Genomic DNA, 16,780 nt, shown 5'->3' with positions numbered 1-16,780 from the left:
GCGAAAAGTAATGGTCTTTGGTCGTTGTTTAATGACGATTATAAGTAGTGGTCTCTGGTCATGTCAGTAAATTTTTTCAATTGATTAAATGTTCGAATAAACTCAAAACTAAAAAGCTTAAACAGTGACATTCAATATGTTTTGTTTGAAATACGTGGAGTTTATGGTTGTTTTTTTTTTTTTTTTCTCATTCCATTCTAAACTATTCTTATACCATTTTGTCCGTATGCTACAATTCGTTATTTTATTAAGATAAATTGAACGATAAATTTCTCAACGATAAATTGGTTCATGAATTGCTTTCATACATTGGAAAAAATTATTATTTCCATTTCAAGCATTATCATTTATTAGCGCTGATTATTTGTAGCAATAATATTTCATCAAAATGGGTGAAATCCAATAAATTTTTGTCGAAATTTTCAAGCTGTGTTTGACATCATACTATAACAAACAATGCACAAAAAATAAAGAATAATGAATAAAGGCCCTGTTGGTCTTTTTTTTTTTTTTTCACTAATCAACTTACCCAACATAATTTAGGATTTTCTCAGAAGTGAAATCGACTATCATCAATGCTTAAAAAATATCGAAAGGATTTGTAGAAGTATCATTCAAGGTTTTTTGTATTCATTACAACAAAATTTTTTTTTTTTTACTAAAAATTGCACTTCTTGAGCGGACGGTCATGATAAGTCATAGTTTCATTTCGATTTACACAGCTTATGAATATTTGGTTTGTTTAATCATCAATCATCACATATCAAACATTTACAGAATGATAGAAAATATAGCATTACACATTATCCATGATGATTATCGTAAAACTAATCAGTTTTATTTTGAGAAAAAGAAAATTGATTCATTATTTAGTGATGCTAAAAGATACTTAAAAATGCTAAGTTATTACTGCTTATTTAAATTCTGCATTTTTTTGTTTTTTTTTTTGTTTTTTTAAACCAAAATATTTGTAAAATTGCTTAGGAAATTGGTAGTAATAATATTAACTATAAAATTTCTTCAATTCATTTTCGATATCGTATCATTATTGATCATTAATTTCTTGCATTCATATTATGGCAACTAACTCCCTATGTGACTATTTCAGCAATTTTTAAGCTTTCCAAATGTCATTTTCAATTAGATCAAAGATTTCGATGATAAATTTTATTCTCTCACATCTCTCATACTAATACTAAATAACTCTTCGTTAATTTTTCTTTTTTTTTATTTTATTTGTTCTTTTGTGTTTTCTTTATCTCTGTGGTAATTGGAGACAGTTTAAGTTTAGTATATGTGCTGCTAAATGCTTTGCTTGAAGTTTAATTTGTCTCTATTTTTGCTCACTCTTATATGAGAGAGAATGTTCGATTATAATTAAATGGCTTTGACCTTCATTTTTCTCAACATTCAACTTATCATTTCTATATGAAAAATCATTTAACATTAATTTACTCATTTTGATAAAAGGCAATTTCATATTCATCCTAGTTTAATAATTCTTGCAAAATTACCAATAATAAAGTTTTTCAGCAAAATCTATTGCTAAAATATGAACTTATTCTGAACAAAATCAAGATTTATTGTTCTCAAATCTTGAAAGATCATGATTTGAAACCTTAAAAGATCATGATTTCAAAGATCACTTTCAGTATCGCAGAAAAAGTTAACAATAGCTGAATATTCTTTATCTAAGAAGTTATATGTAAATGTACTATAAAGAGAAAATAGATGTGATAACTGAGATAAGATTGTTTTCTTTGTAAAATATACCCTATCTAAATAATTCTATCAAACTTATAATTTTTTTTGCATATTGAATTTTATTTGTGTTTAACATTTTTTTAAAGTTATAAATGGGTTATGAGCTGAAGAAAGATGTTGACAAAGCTAGAATGACTTTAATTAGACTAAGCTTTCAATAGACAGTTACTTTTTCTTATCACACAAAATTGATAACGATAAGATAGTGGTAATAAACTTCAAAATTTTCTTCCTCGATGAAGTATGACTAGTTTTTTTTTTTTTTGTTATCATTGAACATTATTTGTACCAGGTTTATTGTCACAGCATTCAACAGTTTCTAATGATGAAAAGACCAATCAAATTAAATTATTCTAGATCATAAAAAAAAAAAAGCTTTGCTTTTTTAAAAGTATAAAATTAACTTATTGCTTTTATTTCGCTTTCAAACGAACACTGTTTATCATTTAAAGAAAATAGATGTCAATAATTTCATTGGAAAATGAATACGTTAGGACTGAATTTTTTTTTTTCCATTTAAATTAGTGAAGAAATGATGCAGTAATATTCCGTTTTAAATTTTACAAAAAATTCTAACCAAAAAAAAAAAGTGTTTATTTATTGGGAGCAAAGTTTCAATTGATAACTTGAGAATCTTTTATGAATTTTATTTCATTTCATGTTCAAAATCTTTTCATCTTATATAATTGTATGACTTTCATTTTTTATATGTGCTAGAAATTTAATTCATACTGCTTATCAATTTTAATTCAAATTTAATTTAAAAAATTTAATTCAATTTAATTCAAATTTCAAAAAATTCAAAAAAGTTTAATTCAATTTAATTCAAATTTAATTTAATTAACAAACTATCAGCTACCTAATATGCAATAATAATTTGAATTTTGGATGCAAACTGTGTTCCATTAAAATTCGTAGAATGCAATTCAATTTTAATTCTGTCTTATCTCATTTCAAAAATATTAAAATATTGTAAATGCTAGGTTTAAAAGTACCATTCTTTTTAAATATATTCATTCATTATTATTTTTTTTTCTGACTTTACGTATATTTTAAATTTAATTCTAAAATTATATTCATCATTCTAGATCATAATGTCGCTAAGCAATACACTCACAGGATTAGCTGCTTGTGGTGTTTCAACTTGTTTGTTTGGATCTTTATTTGTACCCATTAAACGATTTAATCCTGGTGATGGTCAGTTTTTTTCTTTTTCTTATAGAATAAATTTAAAAATTTTAATTTAAAATTTAATTGAACTAAAGCATCAAATGTAACGATTGCTAAAACAGTTAAAAGATGATAAACTGGAAATAAAAATCGTTTCCTCTTTATGAGATTGTAAGAAAAATACTGCAAATCATAGCATAACTGAAAGGAACATAAAAAAGATCGATAAAAAACTCTTTCAATAAACCGATGATATCTCTGTAAAAAACTGAGTTGAATTTAATTTAAATTTTACCAAAGGAAGATTTTTTGAAAGTATATTTTAAGAAATAGCAATATTTATAGTAACTACATTTAACTTAAAATAATGATTTCATATAATTCATTATTTGTATTATATTATGAATAATGAATAAATATATTTGTACATGAAATAATTTCAGGTTTCTTTTCACAATGGATAATGTGTGCGGCAATATTCCTGGTTGGCATGATAATTAACGCCTATGAAGGTTTCCCGCAATTTTATCCGCTTGCGATGCTTGGTGGTATACTTTGGGCAATTGGTAAGCTAGCCAATATTTAAGTATCAATATTGTTAATAGATTTTTAATAGAATAATAGAAAGTGTAAAAATTCAAAGTTCCTAAAATTTTCAAGAATTTTTAATATGGTAAAATTCATATGCGTTCCGCAAATTTCATGAGAATGTCGAAAATATTGATACAAATTTTTGGAATTCTCCTAAGGTTTTATATTAATTGCAGAATTTTTTCTAGGAAAATTAACTTTTATATTTTTTTAAGACTTATTTAAAATTCAATGATTTTAATTTCAGGAAATGCAATGGCAATAATAATTTTCGAATTGATTGGTATGGGTATGGCAATATTAATATGGGGTATTGCTAGCTGTTTGATGGGTTGGGCAAGTAGTCGTTTTGGCTTATTTGGCCTAAAAGAAAATATTCCAAATAGTATCACTTTGAATTATGTTGGCTTGTTACTTATTCTTTTCGGGTAAATTGCTTTCTTATAATTCCTTCTGAATTTTTGCATTCAAAAATTTCAAACATTGATTTTTTTTTTTTAATATCTCATCAGAAAATTCAACTTTTATTTTTTTAGAAATTTTTAACTTTTTTTTTGTTGCATAAAAAAAAAAAATAAAAAACATTTTCAGTGGAGTGCTATTTGCACTCATAAAACCAACTATGAAGTCTGATGATTCTAAGGAAATTGACGGTGAACAAAAAAATGAATTGGTTATAGAAGTGGAATCGCCTGCTTTACCATTAAAATCACGAAAGAACGGTTATGAAGAAACGAAATTATTTAGCAATGATGAAAAAGAGAAAGGAGATTCAATGAGAAAACGAATGTTGTATGTTATTTTCTTTTTTAAATTTATCAAAACTGTTACTGTGTTTACTATGCTACTCTTCGCTAATATTACGAACATTGTATTATTCATTGATAAAAGATTAATTATCAAATTATCTTCATCAGATGATGTGTCATTTGATTTATCTGGCATAATCATAATGATGATATATGATAGCAACATCCTATGATCTTCATATTTTGATAGGCATAAGTTATTATTATTATTATTATCATATTTCGATGAAATGAACTGACTTAGGCTTTTGTGTCACAAAAATAATTCTTAGATAATAGTGATCCAATGCTGGTGTAACAAAAAGAAATACTTTTGTAAAAGTAATAATTGGAAATTTTGAAGTAAACAAAGCAATAATTTCAGCGGTATAGCACTGTCGCTGTTTGCAGGTCTATTCTACGGGCTGACATTTGTTCCTGTCATTTATGTTCAAGAACATCCTGACCAGGTCATTCTTTCTTTTTTTTTTGATTAAAAAAAAAATTAAATTCATCACTGTTATCAAAAAAAAAAAAAAAATAATAATAATTTAATACCTAATTTATTGCTGATACTTCGAAAACTTAATTTAGCAGTAGTCTTATTGTATCATTTAATATCTAATTTTTGTCATTGCAGTTCGCAGGGGCACCATCGGAAGCATTACCATACGTTTTTGCTCATTTCACTGGCATTTTCGTTACTGGTACAATTATTCTGGTGGGATACGCCATTATCAAGCTTAATAGACCAGTAGTCAATCATCAAATTATCTTACCTGCCTTTACTTCGGGTATTATGTGGGCTATTGCACAAACTTCATGGTAATGTTACATTTAAGTTATTTGAGTAAATGAAAATGCGAGTATGTCTTAACTCTTCAAGGTGACATTCACATTTATGTCAAAAGTCGGTGAATTCAAAGAAATCTTTTGCCATTTAATTTAATATTCATAAAGCAGCAAATAAAATAATGTTTGACAAATTTTAGGTTCATTGCAAACAATTACATTGCTCAGTCGATATCATTCCCTATCAACAGTATGGTACCAGGTGTCATTGGAGCTCTTTGGAGTGTCATCTATTTCAAGGAAATTTGTGGTACACGCAATTTGAAAATTTTATCCGTAGCTATAGTAATTACTATTACAGGTGCTATAATAGTTGGATTATCAAAGGATCTTTAAAAACAATTATTCGAAATCTTTAAACATTAATTTAACATACCGTAATACTTCATCCCAAATTTGAATGAAGTGCTTTTAGTAAACTTCATTCCCTTTCCCAAGTTTAAAATATTGATACTGGAAAATATAGTGGAATATAAGCAGTCCGCTAAATCAATGAGTTATGCAATTTCATTGATTATAATTCGAAGTACAAAAGACGTAATAAACATTGATTCAATGTATTTCACAGTGAAATAAACATAAATATTGATCAAATTTTTTTTTCTTGCTGAAAAATTTTTAAAAAATGCTAATTTTTGCGCTTATTTCTGCTACATTAGCCTGATAAATCACAGGGGATTTTTAATGGAATTAACATTTTTCCACTTTTTTTAGTACAAATGATAACGATATAATCAGAGGTAGTTAAAATATATATATTTTTTTTCACAACTAATTGTTTCCGGTGGTTAATGGTAAGTTCCTAAAAACAGAAAAGCAATCCGTGTTCGATGCAAATTTCTATTGTTCTTACGAATAACAGTTCTCATTACTATACATTAGTTGTTAGCTTATGGTTTAAGATTTATATCTTGATAAAAAGAAGTAAGTGGGATAGATCTGAATTAATCAGTACAGTCTTTTTGTTTTTACATTTTCAGATAACTATTTTGTATATAGTGTTTTTGTAAAAAGACGACTGAAATGTTATTGCTAATTCTTAAAGTTCAGAAATTTGTACCAAGCAAACAAGTTGGCTTTACTTTTTTGTGAATTTTTACAAACAAACTGGGCAACATGCGAGAATCCACACTGCTTGTTCACTTAGTGAATCCCAAACACCAACACAAGATAACAGTAAAAGGTATTCAGAGACCATTGGCCTGTTGTGAAAATGAAATGTCGTTTTGGTCAGAAGAGTAGATGATTTAGGTTAGTTAAGTTCACTAGACTTACTTTAAATTTGTGGAATTTGAATTGAACCCACTGCTTATTTCCGCGAGTAAGATTGACGCAAATATCGTTTATTTTCTTTTAAAATGTGAATCGACACAAAATATACAGTCGAATAATCGAAACATCGGAGGAATGAATGGTACGATTAAATAGTAGTAGGTTGAGAAAGCCAATCGTTTTTTTTTTTTATTAACTTCTCACAGAAGATTTTTAAAGATGTTGAAAGTGAACTTGATTTAGCAGATTAACATTTACAATGAAGACAAATGTGCATTTACTATTTGAGGTTTAAATAAAGGATTCATTGTTTCAAAAAATGGGAAATAACAAAGGAATTCATTAGAAATATTCTGTACATTTAGTGTGTAATAAATATTTTTTCGGTTTTTGCCATCAATGCAGAATCAACAATTTGTTTATTTCGTCTACCGGTACAGGTCACTGCCTACCTGCAGAATCAATAACTTTTATTTAGTCTATGGGTACAGGTCACCACAATGGCGAAGCTATAACCTAATGAACAAAGGCTATTGTTTTAATCCACTTCGTAACCTTAACACCATAAATCCCTTTCAATTTTCTCCCTTACAAAGCCATTCATTACAGTTCTTTGTTTGGTATGACTCGGTTGCGAGGTGTCTAGCTTGCTTATATTTTTAAATGGTTTATAATTTGTATTTGTGTGTTATGTATCAATTCATTATTGTGCTGTTGTATAATTTTTAATGTTAATTTGTGGTTTTATTACCCAACTTTGAGGTTTGAATAATAAAGTATTTCACGAAGACTCCCACAGTACACGTACACAGAACGGAACCAGTACAAATTCGAGAAACTACCAGTATCAAAGACAAAGAAGTCAACGATCTGAACTATCAAGAAAGGAAATCTACTTTGTTTCACAAGGAAATAGGAGAGTAAGAAAAGAAATCCTAAATTTGCTTTTACAGGATCATTTTGAAATACAAAAACTTTGATCCTGATTTACTAGTTTATGATATGTGCTGATCCGATAAATTCTTAACATCTCACGAGAAATTCTTGTAAATATATTTGAATAAAAAAGCTGGAAAGAGAAAAAAGGGAGAAAGAAAAGCCTTACGTTCATTAAAGTAATACAATTTAAATATATTGCAAATAACAGCAAAATTTTAAAAACCTTTCTCAAGGTTTTTGCTTTGCTGAAATTCAGTTAACTCTCATCTCGCTTTCTTTTTAAAATTTTCAAATTAAAATTACTTAACTCATTCTCGCCTCCTTAATTTTCAAAACCTTCATCTCGTTTACTTATTAAGAAGCTTCGACTATTAAGGAAATTTTCATCATTTCAACTTTTTCAATATCACCATTTCATTTTTATGCCACAAATACTACTATCATTTCACAAAACACCAGTATATTACGAAACATGTATACTTTATAATGAATTACTTCAGAATTATCACTCTGTTTAGTTTTAGTGGGGGAGTCCAACTATCAAAAATACCCCTCATTTGATGCACCTTTTGAGAAATTCTGAAAAAAATCCTTCTTTTTGATTCTAGTTCCCTATTTTTCTGATTGTTTTTCATTCAATTTGCTTTTATATTTTGTGCATTTTGATTTTATCTGTTTACAAAGTTGTGTAAATATCTGACAGTTTATCCAGCAAATTGTTAATTTTGTCCTAGTATCGTATCCAATAAATTGCTAATTTCTGTTTTGGCTCAACTGTTACAATCTAATATTTGTTTTTATTTTATTTTGTTGCTTTTTGGTTCTGTTTGCAAGCTGTGCAAACATTTTCCATCTATAAATATTTTTATCAAAGTCAAGCTTCCGATATCTTTTACAGTAATTTGTTTACCTAACTTCAATGTAACTCTCGATGTCATGTATATCTGAACTAATTTATTACGATTTTAACTTCCATGTTTATATTTCAGTGATTAACATATAAAAATGAACGAAATTGGCCATTTGACATAATGATATCAACATGTTGGAAATTTTCATCATCGTTTTTCTCAGTGAATTTTTTCTTTAGTTTTCCGTGTGTACCGATAATCATCAGTAGTAATTCTCCCAATACAATAATCCCTTACTGCTTAATTCCAAAGAAAATAATATAATTTAAATTTTAATTAATTATCGATGCAAATATTCACTAAAATAATTCCTTCATGACACATATATTTACTTCATATTTACAAATTATGCTACTAATATAAATAAATATCAATTATTCATAGCAATAAATATTGAAATACAGAAGTGGACAACAGCTTTCGCAAAGTGATATGAATCGGACTACGCTAATATTATTTTTCATTATACTCAGTAATACAATTACTGTTATACACGGTAAGTTATTAAATAGAATGACACGTTAGTAACGTGAACAGAGGAGAAATATCATTTCTAAAGACACAATGAAGTCTCAGATTAATATTATAATAGGTATAGCAATTAAAAAAACTCTTTAATCACACCGCATTCTAATCAATATAATAATAATAACTTCTTTATATGTTATTCAATCCAAAACTGTACACACTGTCATACATTTGGCAAATGAAAAGGCTAAATTGAAGATCATAAATATTCACGAAGAACTTAAGAAGTTCAAACGTAAAATAAAATATTACATTTTATTGAAAAATTACAAAGTGCTTAATAAATAGAACAAAATTAGCAATGGCATAGTTTTGAATATACTTCTAAGTTGTAGCCTATTGCAGGTTATGTTCGTGGATGTTACTACACTAACTGGGCTCAGTATCGAGATGGTTCAGTGATGCTTTAAATAATTTCATTTTTATTAGAGAGATTAAATAATTTCAAGAAAAAGAGTTTCTAAACAAATGCGCAGTTTTTCGAATAAAAATTCGAAGCCATTGATTGTAATGGCTATGATAAAATGAGAAGAAACAATTTATAATTAGTAATTCAACTCCTAACATGAGCGCAAATTCTTTTCATTACGGATTTTTTAAATCCATTTCTATATGTGCCTTCCTTCATCAATGCAAACTAATATGCAAATCGAAACTATATAAATGAAATTAAGCAAAGTAAATCTTATTATCACAATATTAATTATAATATCTATCTGTCAATCTAACATGCATTTCATTTTAAAGGAGAAGGTAAATTCTTGCCTGGAAATATTCCAAATGGACTATGTACCCACATTCTTTACGCATTTGCTAAAGTCGATGAATTAGGTGATTCAAAGTAAGTTGCAAATGATATTTGTGATAGTAAATATGAATGCCATTTTCATATTTTGCTCAAACTGAAACTAAAATTTTTTCAAAATTTTATCAGTTACTCCGGCAGTGTTTATATGTGTGCTTCAGTAATTTGAGCTATTGCTCAATATTGTTTTCCAATGAGTGCGCAATTGTCCCACCAAATACCATTTCTGTGATTCTTCTTTTTCTTCTCCCTCTCTTAGACCTTTTGAATGGAACGATGAAGATACTGAATGGTCGAAAGGAATGTACTCAGCTGTGACGAAACTGAGAGAGACTAACCCAGGACTGAAAGTCCTTCTTTCCTATGGTGGCTACAACTTTGGATCAGTAATTTTCACTGTTAGTTTCTGTTTTCTTCAAAAGGATAGCATTCGTCAAACATATCGACAAAATTTCAGAAATAGTTTGTTGACATCTGCTCTCGTTGGCACTCTCGGGACGTCCTATTGTTTTTTTTCCAAAATACCCATATAAATTTAGTGATAGACAATATATTAAGGGAATAGCGAAGTCGGCGCAAAAAACGGAACGTTTTATTAAATCAGCTATAGCATTTCTCCGTAAGAATAATTTTGATGGATTCGATTTGGATTGGGAATATCCAGTCGGTGTAGCTGAGGAACACGCTAAACTTGTTGAGGTAAGCGCAATCTCTTAGCAATTTATCATTGTAATCAGACATTGATATCAAATTTCAGTTCACAAAGGGAAAATTTCATTTCCATTCGTTGTTGTGTGTTGATTTTACTGGAAAAAAAGAAGAAAATAAAATTTCCAGGCAATGAAAACAGCGTTTGTGGAAGAAGCCAAAACATCTGGTAAGCAACGATTACTTTTAACCGCTGCTGTATCAGCCGGGAAGGGAACTATTGACGGAAGTTACAATGTGGAGTCTCTCGGAAAGTAAACTTTTCTTTCTCTCTTTGCCGATTTTTCATGTCAGACTTTCATTTATTTAGCGATATAATAAAAATTAGAGTACTAAAAATGTGAATATTTCTTCAGCATTAAACTTTGCAGAAATTTCGATCTCCTATTTCTAATGTCATACGATTTACACGGTAGTTGGGAGAAGAACGTCGATTTACACGGAAAATTGCATCCAACAAAGGGAGAAGTTTCCGGAATTGGCATATTTAATACTGTTAGTTTGTGAAGTGCATAAAAATTTCTTATCTTTCTTATCTTTATAAAAAATTTCTTATATATAATTTCTTATTACCCGTTTGTATGAAAATGAATTCACCATTGCTCCAGGAATTTGCTGCGGACTATTGGGCAAGTAAGGGTATGCCGAAAGAGAAAATTATCATTGGAATTCCGATGTACGCTCAGGGATGGACATTAGATAATCCTTCGGAAACAGCGATTGGAGCAGCGGCTAGTCGTCCGTCGTCAGCATCGAAAACAAATCCTGCTGGTGGTACTGCATCTTACTGGGAGGTTTAATACAAAATATTAAATTATTTCCAAATACTTTTCTTAATTATTTTCAAACTCGATCTTTGACAAACATTAAAAGCGCTATTTTAAGATATGCAAATATCTGAAAGAAGGTGGCAAGGAAACGGTTCATCAAGAAGGTGTCGGGGCATACATGGTAAAAGGAGACCAATGGTATGGTTATGATAACGAGGAAACTATCAGAATTAAAGTAATCATTTATTTCTCTTATTGTCGTAACTTTTGCGCCTAACATTGTTGTCATTCTATTTATGGATAGTTTGTTGAGAGCAAGGGAGGAATAATCTAAAAAGTATAGCTGCGAAGATATCTTTCAAAATAATTTCACAATTTTTGCCTGTGTGACTATTTCGTTCTAATAATCAATTTCAGAATCAAAATCAGGTTATGCTGTACATTTGAAACAAAGTTACATATTTCCAGATGAAATGGCTTAAAGAGAAAGGATATGGTGGTGCCTTCATATGGGCTCTTGATTTCGATGATTTCACGGGTAAAAGCTGTGGCAAAGGCCCTTATCCATTGTTAAATGCTATCAGCAGTGAGCTTGAAGGCGAGGTAGGATAGAGAGAAATATATTTCAAAGAAATTTCACTGTAGAACATAATTAAAATTTCTTTTTCTCTTCTAAAAAATGTTGAACTAAATTCTGGATGAAATTGCAGAAATAATTAGTAGGAAGCGAATAAGTCAATTTACAGATCGATGAAAATAAACATCCAGTAAGATGATTAGGGAAAACCGAAGATAGGACTGATATCATTTTTATCTGAGAATGTTAACTAACTGATTGTAAGATCTACCATTACTCGTATATATTTTTAAATTTTAAATTGATTATTTTACAATCGTTAAATTGTTTTACCGATGTAACGTTTCTTATCCAATGAGTTCTAAACTTATCAAACATTTATAGTCAGAAAACCCTGAAATAACGACGGAAGAACCAAGCATTACAGAAACTGAAGCATATGATACTGATGAAACTGAAGGTTGGTTAATTGTTCGAAGAATAAAAATGCTGAATCACTTGTTTTATTCCTTATGCATTCTATTTAAAATATGAAATTGTGTGATGACGAAGCATTTTGATGCTTTTAATAACATTTGAAAGCTAAATTTAAATTTAATGCTTGCTAAGACTTAATAAATATACTTGAAATGTGTAACAGGTAAGTCATTTAGAATTCCCATACATTTATATTTTTCTTTCTACCATAATTTGTCCTTTTTTTCCCCAAAAAAATTACCTATCACGGAACTAAACATTGCAGAAACTTCCGAAACTGAAGCATATGATACTGATGAAACTGAAGGTTGGTTAGTTATTCAAAGAATAAAAATGCTGGATCGCTACTTATTTATTTCTTATGCATTCTATTTAAAATATGAAGTGGTTTGATGACAAAACTTAAGAAGCATTTTGATGCTTCTAATTTATATTTGAAGGCTAAATTTAAATTTAATGCTTGCTAAAACTTAACAACACACTTGAAATATGTGACAGGTAAGTCATTTGGAATCTCCATATATTTATATTTTTCTTTCTACCCATAATTTGTCCTTTTTTTCCCCAAAAAAATTATCTATTACCGGAACTAAACATTGCAGAAACTTCCGAAACTGAAGAGACAACGTATGATACTGATGTAACTGAAGGTTGGTTATTCGCAGAACAAAAATCCTGGTTCACTTGTTTTATTCCTTATGCATTCTATTTAAAATATAAAATAGTTTGAAATATGAAAACTAAGAAGCCTTTTGTATGCTTCTGATGAAGACATATATTTGAAGCTATGTTCAAATTTAATGTTTACAAATGCATTGGAAATATGTGACAGTTAAATCATTTGGAATCCACACGTATATATTTTTTCTTACCTGTAATTTGTCCTTTTTGTCTCAAAAATGTTATCAATCATACAGTGAATGAACAGACCGCTAGGGTATTGAGATCCATTTCAGGTCAGGAATGTCCAGAACCTGACGGTTTGTTCCCGCATCCTACCGATTGCCATCTGTTTATTCAATGCTCAAATAACAATGCGTATGTGAAGCAATGTCCAGCGACTACTTTCTTTAATGAAGCAATCAAAGCTTGTGACCACATGACAAATGCACCGGACACATGCCAATAATTTGTTGTTCTCCGTAATGTGTTAGTTGTAGAATAAAAGTTTAGAATAAAAATACTAATATAGTTGTGAAATTAGTCTAACACTAGTAGATGGAATCGAGTTAGACTTTCATATGTTTCAATAGCTTTTCTTGTTTATTATTGCAGTTGAATGCATTGAGTGGAAAGGTCTATTGTAACGATTTTATTTGATAGCAATAATAAAATGATAGTTTGGTAGAATATCTATGAAGAAGATGAATAATAAATAGATGAAGTAAATCATTTAAATGAATTGAATTAAATGAGCGTGAGAGAGCAATCGAACTGCAACTTGCTGATAAAATCCTTATACTGTGGACAGGATTTTGAAATAAGCACATAATTACATTCAGGAAAGAGCTATTAGCTCTTTACTCTTTATATAGTAAGAGATGGGTTCTAATATTGTAGCTTCTTAAAGAATGACTATTAGCTTAGAAAACCTTTACAACATTTCAACATTGCAAGCAAATTTAGTTTGATACAAAAGAGTGATTTTTAGCATATTTAAACAATGCACATAATCTTTATTAACAGTTGAAAATTTCTAGACAAGTAGATAAGCTCAGCCACATGGGTGCTGGAGTAATGATTGCTTAGATGAGATGAGATGACCATTTTGAGGAACACAAGTATACGTATTGTCCTTATTCACTCGATAATTATAAAGTGATTCCACGCATCTATCACACTGCTAATAAGTTAAAATCATTCTCGAAAAACCTACAAGTGGCCTAGAAGCGCCAGTAAAAAAATCTCTCAAATCTTAAGGGATCACTTTGCATGCCATTTGCTTTTCTTAAAGTGTTATTTGAAATGTTTCCGAATTTCTCAGAATTTGAAATCTTGTTAAAAAAAACATATACTGATGAGGGATAGATAACAGTGGCTCAGAATTTATTCATTTAGATCATTTGACCGTCCAACCCTATACTATTAACATCCAATTAGTTTCTGATAGCAACAAAGTTGCTTGTACATCCTCAACTCTTCTCGGCACCTCAAACTTGGGCAATTATAAAATGATTAATACATGAATGAACGCAGGAATTAGAAAGGCAAATTTGATAATACTAATAAGAAAAAGGCAAATCACCTCAAATATCCGAACCAATCAATCCGGTCCAAAGAATTTTGTAAAATGGATTTGATCGAACTATACGTTTTAAGAGTGACATAGCACAGTTCCGTTATATCATCACAAGAAATAACGTCTTCAGGATATGCATATCAGTTGTAACCCTTTTGTCGGGAAGTGTAAAATTATAAAGCGTTGTATGCAACTTAAAGGGATGATGGATCTTAAACAATTATTAAAGACAAACAAAAATTAATTTATGGAACTTTTCTTACACAGATATAATTTGCATGAAAAAGCAATAGCATTAGTAATATACATTATTTAGCAAATTGCTGCTATTTATATTCGTACCACAAAAGCATCATTTTTGTGAAAAAAATCAGCAAACAATTGGAAAGACGAAGTTTCAATAAATTAGTCGATCAATAAATTACTACTTTCATAAGCATATAACTCCATTTCAATCTGTTTGAAAAAAATTGCAGAAAATCAAAAAACATGAGACTGCCGATATTTTCGTAAGCTATATAATTTATTACGCTAATTCTTTTCAAATTATTCTGCCCGCTCCCATTAACAAAAAAAAGGAAACCTCCTTTTACTCTAGAATGTCCTGTACAAGACCAAAATGGATGGAAATGTAACTCCAAAATCTTGGACAAATGATATTGATTTAAAAAGCAATGAAGAACAATTAATGATAAAACAAAATTGATGAAATGACAAGGAATTATTATTGTCCAATATACAGCAAGAGTAGAAAAGTGACATTAGAAGCAATATGAAAAATTCGGAATTAAACCAACGAAATTACAAATTGTCGATCACTGACCGAATTCTTATTTCTTAGTTAAACTTTGAATTTTTAGCAACAAAAAACTTTGCAGTCAAAAAAAGGTCAGTGGAACTTGACGAAATTTATTTCAGCTATGAAATCAGTGTTACAGTATTTTTCAGAATGTATATTCTTAAAATAATTTGATATTCATTGAAATTCAATTTCATTTTCTTGAAATAACCGTTTTCTTATTTCAATATGTAATAATATATCAGCAGAGTAAATATAATATGTAACAAAAAAAGCTGAAAGTGATAGATACATCTCAAAAAAAAAGAAGATTACTTGTATATAAATAAATATATATAATATAAATAAGACTAGAAATTAGGAAATTCGGAAAAGTCACGAGACGAAAAACACGTAGGCAGACAGAAAGATGGGAAAAGCAAAGTTTCTACAACATCCACATAAAATATAATTTACAAAGTATTTATAAGTGAACACTATATGTAAAATTATTATGTATGTAGAAGAACCTAAATTTACTCTTTATACAAAGATATGTAGCAAAATAAGTATCGTGATCAGTATAATGCGATTAATTTAATCCCGACAAAAATTTTAACTAAAAGTAAAATTACAACTGTACAGTTCCACTGAAGTATGGTAGTAACATAAGCACCTCTATGTGGATCGTTGCATTATTAAATTCGGATTAAAAGAAAAAAAAATCTGCTCTGCTCTAAGATCAAAGTCCTGACAGCTAGCATTTTCTAAACAGATAGTTAATTGCAGAGATGGGAAGAACAGAGACGATGCCAATGAAGATGACTTTATTAATATTACTACTAATTATTATTCATTATCATTATTTATAACAATAATGATAGTTATTATTATTATTGCTCTTATTATTGCTGTTACTACTAATATCATTTAATAACATTATTAATTATTTATTAATTGTTATTACTATCATTGGTTATTATTAATTATTGTTACATTTTGTTACGTCAACTATAGACTTCCGAGCCAAATTTTAAGGTTTTATGGAATAATTCCGAATACAAATAAAAATCTCTTGTAAAATTAAAATTTATCTCCCAAACATGTCAATTTTCCCAGGATTTTTCCTTTATCAGATAGCAATGGCTTACTTAAACAAAATCATTCCAATCTACAAATGTTATATGTGAAAACCTTTCCAAAATATGACCTATATTTTATAGATTATATATTTATAGACATTACCATTTGAAATTGATTATATACGGCTATCTTATAAGAAAGACATTAATATTCACAAATAATTTGCTCTACAGAAGAAGTATCAAGACTGTACCCTATAATGCTAATTTTTTTTTTGATTATTACTTTTAACAACAATTATAGCTGTAATTTCATTTTCAAGATAACCTGCACATTCGGTATCAAACCTGATGTAGTTTTTTTTCTCTATTTGCTGTTCCTTCGTTTTTTTTTAGTTCGAATACTAAAAAATACACACTGCCGAAAACGGCTGTTTAAAATAACAGCACCAATAAAATGAACTACACAAACGGTATCCAGATACCACCAATATATGTCCAGTTGGAAAAAATCCGTTCATCACAGGCA

At 28.9% G+C, this 16,780-nt stretch overlaps 2 protein-coding genes across 3 annotated transcripts; both read left to right on the top strand.

Moving 5' to 3' along the window:
• Positions 1–2,858: 2,858 nt before the first annotated feature.
• On the top strand, positions 2,859–5,501 carry Bm5422 (zgc:100814 protein, putative; the record flags this gene model as incomplete). The annotated part of the gene is made up of 7 exons (XM_001892787.2): positions 2,859–2,961; positions 3,378–3,500; positions 3,773–3,953; positions 4,117–4,317; positions 4,699–4,783; positions 4,954–5,138; positions 5,306–5,501. 7 exons carry the CDS (start codon positions 2,859–2,861, stop codon positions 5,499–5,501), a joined length of 1,074 nt encoding a protein of 357 aa, XP_001892822.2.
• A 3,218-nt stretch (positions 5,502–8,719) lies between these two features.
• Positions 8,720–13,281, top strand: Bma-cht-1.3 (Uncharacterized protein; the record flags this gene model as incomplete). Of its 2 annotated transcripts, XM_001892786.2 has the most annotated exons (14): positions 8,720–8,783; positions 9,161–9,208; positions 9,563–9,656; positions 9,880–10,018; positions 10,179–10,319; positions 10,458–10,582; positions 10,700–10,823; positions 10,937–11,122; positions 11,214–11,333; positions 11,567–11,701; positions 12,060–12,135; positions 12,418–12,459; positions 12,755–12,802; positions 13,109–13,281. In XM_001892786.2, the coding sequence occupies 14 exons, from the start codon at positions 8,720–8,722 to the stop codon at positions 13,279–13,281; spliced, it is 1,515 nt and encodes a 504-aa protein (XP_001892821.2). The 2 variants fall into 2 exon arrangements, with proteins under 2 accessions (XP_001892821.2, XP_042932148.1); XM_043076214.1 differs by lacking the exon at positions 12,418–12,459.
• Positions 13,282–16,780: the final 3,499 nt, after the last annotated feature.

This window comes from Brugia malayi (genome assembly GCF_000002995.4).
Source record: "Brugia malayi strain FR3 genome assembly, contig: Bm_v4_Chr1_scaffold_001, whole genome shotgun sequence".
NCBI lineage: Eukaryota > Metazoa > Nematoda > Chromadorea > Rhabditida > Onchocercidae > Brugia > Brugia malayi.
The sequence above is the reverse complement of the archived record's forward strand: the minus strand, read 5'-3'. Positions and strand labels throughout refer to the sequence as shown.